Here is a 7,002-nt window from a genome sequence, read left to right as displayed (position 1 = left end):
TTGCATCTTTTCCTTAAGTTTTGAATTGTACCACTTATTGAGCAAATGTTGGTCAAGTGTCAGGGTTTGACAAATTCAGACAACTTCTGAGACAAAAAATTTGCCATAATTTGAAATTTTTTGTTACAAAAGGTTGCAAAAATTTAGCACTAAAACACTTGAGGCCTCTGAGGCTGAAGTGTGTAGGCAAGCAAGTGTTCCAGAAGGAAGGAAAGCAATTTTGAATGTCCTGCGTGCGAAAAAACACTGGCTGCCATGATTTGTATGAACCAAGGCTAGGTGGATTTCTTTCAAAATCGGATTGAAGCAGAAGCACTCCATTAAAATCTTATTTAAACGTGTAATACGCTTAGTTAGAAATGTTTAGTTCAGAAAACTCGACATCCCTTCGTGCGATTTGACGGAGGTAGGGTTGTAACCTAGTTTAAAAACGATTTTATTTAAATTTTATTAAAAGGCTAGAGATGTCGGATCACATTGAAAATTAGTTTTCGAGGTTCAGGGAAAAGGTTCAGGGAATAAAGTTCAATTGGCTTTAGATTCTCATCTAACTGAACATATGACAGGAAGAATCGTTCCCCGATACTTCTGCGCAAAGACGACTGAGATTTACTCATTCTGAACCCTTTCGTTCTTTCAGGGCTATTACCACACGCTGATAGTATTTTGTAATGTATGCCTTTACAAGCTAATTTTGTAACAATTTTATAGCGCTACAAAGGCCACTATAATTTGCTTTGAATTTACCGACCTAGTGATGAAAGCAAGGAAATGTACAGTATAAATAAAGCAGGGGTCTGAGGAAGAAGCAAATTGAACATTTATGAAGCTTGAACCACTGTACACGAGCATAATAATACAAATAGCGTAGTGAACCGGCGCTCAATCCGGTCTAGTACGGTTGAGCCGCGGCCAGGCGCCGCATGCGTCGCGTGTTGCGGTCTTGATCGCGGATCTTCTTTTCCATCTCGGCGTCGGTGAGTGTCTCCAGGAACGGCGACCACGTGTCCGCGTCATTTTGCGTCCGAAACGCCAACTCCACGGGCGGTAAATGGTTGTCCGAGAAGGCGTACGTCTTCTGATGCCAGGCCAACTGAAACACACATCAAAAGTAGTGGGGTTATCGAGCGTCAATCATACTTGGCACAATTTCCCTAGACACGATTCATGGGAAAATGGACGGGATGTTAGGATCCCGAACAGACCGGTGGGCATGAAGTCATTCTTCGGATGATAGGATGTATTTCAATTTCAGCTCCAGACTACGATTCGAGTCGAAAAAGTTATGCCCTCTTCCACTTCGCGGCATGCTTCGATGGGAGAGCCATGAATAAGCCTCTTTGGGTAATTGATTCAATAAAAACACACTGGCTTCAGTGCCAAGTTATAGCTTAAGCTTAAGAGGGGCAACAACACCTTCGATGCAGAGGATCGATCGGGCAGAAAATTACACAATTCATACCGCCAACGACCTCAGGACGGTCTTTTTGGGCCTCCTCAATGCTTAGCTCGCCTGTCCGTCCCTATTCGAGTGATTCATGCGTTGGTGAGGGAAGTCCCATGGGATGGGTGATGTTCGATTCTTACCTGTCCGCGAATGGAGTAGGCAATGGCCGAGACGAACTCGCCCCCCAAGCTCAAGTCGGCGCAGATCTTCTTGGCGAACTCCTCGGGCGTGTTGTTCTCCTCGGCCAGGTCCCACTCGAACTGGTCCACCAACGAGATGTTGCCCACGTGGATGTTGAGCTTGATGATAACGCGTTGGTCGGCTTGCTCCTTGAGCAGGTTCTCCGTGTCCGTGGGGAAGCTGTCCAATTGCTGTTGGACGGCGGCCGCGATGGCCGGCACGAAGTTGATGGGGTTCAGGTCCAGGTCGTCGCAAATCACTTCGGCGAACATTTCCGGCGTGATGAGCGTCTCGTTCTTGTTCCACAGGAACGTGTCGCGCAATTTCTGGCCCTCGATGTCCATGTCCATCCGGATGGGCACCAACACCTCGGGCAAGCCCGCATTGTCGTGCACGGCGCCCGGGTCCGTGTCATCGAAGCAGAACGGGAAGGTCCGTACCTTCTTGTGCACCACCCGGTTGCGATTGATGGGCGTGGGCTGAGGCACGGCATCCAAATGGGAGGAATTGGGCATGGTGGGCACAAAGGGGGCGGGTTTAGCCCGCGGACGCGGCGTTCCACCCACCCCGGCCAAGTTGGGCGTGGCGCCTGGGCCGGGCTCGCCGCCTAAGGTCACGCCGGCCTGCGCATTGGCCGCGGCCACCATGGCCGAGCCCTTGAATTGGTCGTCGTGGCCTTGGAGGATGAGCTCGACCTCGGCGGCCTTGAGCAGCGAGATGGACGAGGCCGTCACGTGCTGCGAGTGGCCCATCTCGACCAGCTTCTTGCGCTCGTCCACGGTCAGATTGCGGCGCGAGAGTCCGGGATAGCGCTTGTAGAGGGCGCCGCGGAACATGCGCAGGTAGTTGCCCACCTCCGATCCGATCATGTACTCCTCCTCTTGCTCGCCCTCGCCGAAGCGAAACACCATGGGGCGCTCGCCGTACGTTTTCACCACCATGGCGGCGGGTTGCTTCGGGATTCCGGTGTCAAACGGGGATGTCCTCCAGGTTCTCTAACGGTTCTCTAACGGTTCTTACCAATGAATTCGGAAGGATTTATTGGAAGGGTTTTTTTTTAGCACTGTTTGTGGGTTTGTGGGTTTGTTTGGATTGGGCGCATGGAGCTATTCGGACAGTGTCGTCATAGAATTGGTATCGAAGGGCGCCCTGAGCCTCGCTCGAGGGTACACAGTCTATTTAGGAGGACTCGAGTCCGGACCCGTCCAGAAAAAAAAACCATTTTTTTTTGTTTTAGAATTTTGCCAGACGAGTCTTTTGGCCAGACCTGATTCTAATAGACAAGAAGACATAAAGACAAATTCTACCAAGTCGTTTGAGGCTACCTATCGCCTCGGCCCCATGACAGTAAAATCACTCGTTTGAACGTACCCTCCTGACTGTATACCCCAGAGGACGAAGGTCCCCGTTAATAAAAGCCCCATGGCTTATGAAGGACCAAGGATGAGGTAGCTAACAATTGTTCAACTTTTTTTTTATCACATCTATAGCCGATTTACAAATAATAAGACTCGACTCCGGACTCGGCGTTTCCTGCCAAAAGTCCAAAAATCAAAGGACTCGTACAAGTCCGAATCTTGCCGGGATGCCCTATGGGCACCATTGGGCCGCATACTCATTGCTCTGTGTCGCAGGCATGCACGCTCAGTTTCTGTTTCACTCTTCTAGCTGCTCCTATCTTTTCCAAGGGCTCAAATTTCACCCATTTGAATCATATTCGGCAAAGTCAAATGGTTCAATTTTACGCTTTTGAATTCAATCGGTGAAAATTGTCGGGTTAGGCGAATAATTGATTGCATCCAGAGCAACCTGCACTTTGCCAACTTGTATGAATATTTCTATGAAAAGCTGGCGAGAACTGGGCAGTTTCGATTTAGATTAAGGATTATCAAAAGAAAAATTCTCGTAACAGCGGAAAAACTTTTCGCCGCTGTATTTGGTGACACTCCCAAAAGAGTTTTATGTGACCAATTTGTGTAATTGAGCGAGTTCATGCTGTTGTTTATGACAAAAGAAAAGTTGTTGTGTTACACACTTGGACCTTGGGTTAAAGTATGTTTTAAATTCAATCTCGTAAGATCATATCTTGTTCGGGATTTGAGAATATTTTATATTCCTAAGTTTGAACAAAAAGAAAAAATACTGCCCTGCCAATCTCGAAAAGCACCAATGGGCGTGCAGGGGTGGCTCTTATTGACCAATGAGAAGCTTCTATGGGCAAAAGCGAATCATCTGTGAGCAGCTGACGCGCATAAGCAGAAGTGAGTCAGGGATTTCAGAAAGACTTCTGCTCTATTTCTCACAAGTTCTTCCAATCATCTTCTTTTTTGAGCTCAACGTCCTTTATAATAAACAGGGTAAGATACCTTAGGCACCGACTGGCAAGGTCTGACATGTCAAGCCTCAAGTATGCGGCTTGGCTTATGTTAAGCTTCTGGTTTCCAAGACATGGCGCCAGTGGAAATGAGAGAATCTAGCTGGAACCCCTTATGGTCCTGGAAGTAGACTCAAACCACATATATTATTTGATCCAGATCAGGCTAAAAAAAGAAATTGAACTTGAATCATTCCAAATGCCAACCCATCGAACAAAATAATGCATCAGAGCAAGTCTCATTAAGCAATTCACTCATCCACACAATGCTACAACCAACTTGAAATGGCAGAATTATTCCTTGCAGGTCATGGCCTCCTCGTACCGGCGAGACGGCGGCATCCTCCAATCGGGATTTGCCGAGATCCTCCAAGGGCTTAACCACATCGATCTGCAAGTGGTGACATCGGATGGGACGCTATACTTCCATCAATTGCTTTTAGCCGTGGCTAGTAACATGATGAGAACCATTCTAGAGCACGCCGACATTCAACACCACAATCTGGCTACTCTCATTCTGCCAGATTTTACCCATGCCGACATCCTGGAACTGATCCAATTCTTATACGGCTTACGCAGTTTTGGAGAGAAACTCTCCAACGATCTAGTCCAAACTCTTCAAGTGGGATTTGAACCTCTCGGGGCAGATTCGGTGCCTCTTCCAGATGTAGCAGAGTCCGATATCTCTGACACTCTGGAGGCCTTGGACGCAGACTCCCCAAGCCCATCCATCCCAGAGCCTTCAATACCTCAACCAAGTCCATCGCCAAAAAGGAGGACAAGATTGGCCAGAAACGTGCACAATCGAGGCATTCAAAAGTCATCCCAAGGATGGAAATGCGTCAAATGTCAGGTGGAGAAGCGATTCTACCACCAGTTCAAAGACCATCAGCAGAGTTGTGGTCCAACATCATCAAAACCGGCTGACAAAAAGATGGCCAAGAAACGGAGGGTCAAGACCAAGGAGCAGGTATCGGCCAGGCTCATCTCTTGTGGAGGTTGCTCGGCGACCTTCCCCAGCTTCCAGCCTTTACTCAGTCATTTCGAGACCCACCTCGAGCACCGAGATCTCACACTGGTGTGCCAACCCTGTCAGACCGTGTTTCCGTCCCAACAAAAGTTCGAGAAGCACAAATTGATCCATCAGAAAGAGCTTCAGTGTCGCGATTGTGGGAAGGTGTTCTCCGACATCAAGAAGTACTCCAAACACTTGACCAATGTCCATCCCAATTCCATGGAAGGTGAGTACAAGTGTTCCAAGTGCTCACGGTCGTTTGAATATCCCCAAAACTTTGTGAATCACATGAAACAACACGACACCGAGGATAATGGACCTATTAGAAAGGATTACAAGTGCAAACACTGTCAGCAGCTATTCCCATCCAAATCCACGTTGAGCTACCACGTGGCCAAGCACGTTCAATCCGAATTTTCCTGCCATCGCTGTCCGAAGAAGTTCAAATCAGACAAGGGCCTCAAATACCACATGAATGTCCACGATGGCGTTCACGATTATTTGTGCGACGATTGTGGACGGGGTTTCATCACTCGACAAAAGCTTCTTCAGCACCGAAGAGCCAAGCACACCTTTGAGAAGCCCTACGTTTGTGACACTTGTGGCGAAGGCTTCACCCGATCCGACAAGATGAATCTTCACAAGCGACGAGCTCACACCGGTGAAAAGCCCTACAATTGTGACCAGTGCTCGTGGAAAGGCGTGGACTCGAGTGGATTGATCCACCATCGTAAAAAGCACGAGGGTGCCACTCCAAAGATAACTCCAACCACGACATCCAATGCTCTGCAACTTCCGGCAATTGTTACTGAAGGATTGGTGGGTAGTGAGTCTCAGATTTATATCCCGGTTATGTACGTCACTTGAGGAGCGTGGCAGGAATTACTGCTCTTTGGTGCACAGTGAGATCATTTGAGCTCCATTGTCATAAATAAATGAGTTTTTCTAGAACATGGCATGTTCCAAGTGTGCCCCGGTTTTTTTTCCTTCTGGGTTTGCTTTTAACGGACAAAATATAAACGATCTTACTTCGCCCACGGTACTATTAATATGGAACATATCTTTGAAAATATGATGAACGAAGCTATTGTCTGAACTCATCTAAACTTCTTTTTTGGGTTCCAATTAGCTCTGGGGGTCTTCAAAACATTGGGTTAGGTTGAAAGCTTTTTTTTCCCTTTAATGTAGGGCAGAGAATTCAAATTCATTAACAAACTATAGTTTATAGCAAATCTGACCCATTCATTTCGAGTTGAACACATCTCTTGCGACTTCAAAAAATTGCAATTCATTTATCGATTAAAAATCCGTGAAAAAAAAAATATGTCATACATTTAATCTAGGAAAACAATTAACCTAATTGAGAGAATACGAAATTGTCGGGAAAGGGAAAAAACCCGTACGACATAAACCTCTAGCTCTCCAAGTACTACTAGCTTAAATGAAGGTAAAAACAAATACAAAGGCATGGACTTTTAGGGATGTGGACTGCTAATGGAAGCAAAAAATTCTTATCCACAAAACAACGTTCACTTTATTTCAAATAAGCAGTTCATACGACCTCAAGATATTGTTGAATAGATGAACTTGGTCACATTTGAGCCCAAAATTATGCTTAGGGAACTCAGGAGATATGGCCAAAGTTTTGCAGTAAACACTACATAGAATTCGAATCTTCGGCCTGCTCTTGGTCAGCTACGAAAGCTTTTGACACTACAACATTGAAAGTAACCACTTTACAAGTAAAGGATATAAAAATGACCTGCCTTCAATTGAAGAGATCCTCGTTCCTTATTTTATTACTTTGATTCGAAAAATGGCTCCGAGTTGCTATGACCAAGAGCAGTCCGATTTGGCGGAAAGCTCGCTCACAGTCCATATTTCTATAAGTTCGTGGGTCACAAATAACTTTGCTTTATTTGTTGCAGCTTACCAGCCAATCTAAACAGGCGTCCTCCAGCTTATACAAATTTATGGTGTGCCCCC

The 7,002-nt window shown here is 46.4% G+C and overlaps 2 protein-coding genes across 3 annotated transcripts; one reads left to right on the top strand and one right to left on the bottom strand.

Annotated features, from left to right (window-relative positions):
* Nucleotides 1-796: 796 nt before the first annotated feature.
* On the bottom strand, nt 797-2,751 carry LOC131889858 (SWI/SNF-related matrix-associated actin-dependent regulator of chromatin subfamily B member 1-A-like). The gene is made up of 2 exons (XM_059239068.1): nt 1,588-2,751; nt 797-1,093 (listed from the first exon to the last, which is right to left on the bottom strand). Exons 1-2 carry the CDS (start codon nt 2,566-2,568, stop codon nt 893-895), a joined length of 1,182 nt encoding a protein of 393 aa, XP_059095051.1. The 5' UTR covers nt 2,569-2,751; the 3' UTR covers nt 797-892.
* Nucleotides 2,752-3,596: 845 nt separating this feature from the next.
* LOC131890068 (zinc finger protein 629-like) lies at nt 3,597-6,048 on the top strand. 2 transcript variants are annotated; one of them, XM_059239341.1, is made up of 2 exons: nt 3,597-3,679; nt 4,309-6,048. In XM_059239341.1, exons 1-2 carry the CDS (start codon nt 3,620-3,622, stop codon nt 5,881-5,883), a joined length of 1,635 nt encoding a protein of 544 aa, XP_059095324.1. In that variant the 5' UTR covers nt 3,597-3,619; the 3' UTR covers nt 5,884-6,048. The 2 variants fall into 2 exon arrangements, with proteins under 2 accessions (XP_059095324.1, XP_059095326.1); XM_059239343.1 differs by lacking the exon at nt 3,597-3,679 and adding an exon at nt 3,843-3,984.
* The last annotated feature ends 954 nt before the right edge of the window (nt 6,049-7,002 follow it).

This window comes from Tigriopus californicus, chromosome 11 (genome assembly GCF_007210705.1).
Source record: "Tigriopus californicus strain San Diego chromosome 11, Tcal_SD_v2.1, whole genome shotgun sequence".
NCBI classification, from domain to species: domain Eukaryota; kingdom Metazoa; phylum Arthropoda; class Copepoda; order Harpacticoida; family Harpacticidae; genus Tigriopus; species Tigriopus californicus.
The sequence above is the reverse complement of the archived record's forward strand: the minus strand, read 5'-3'. Positions and strand labels throughout refer to the sequence as shown.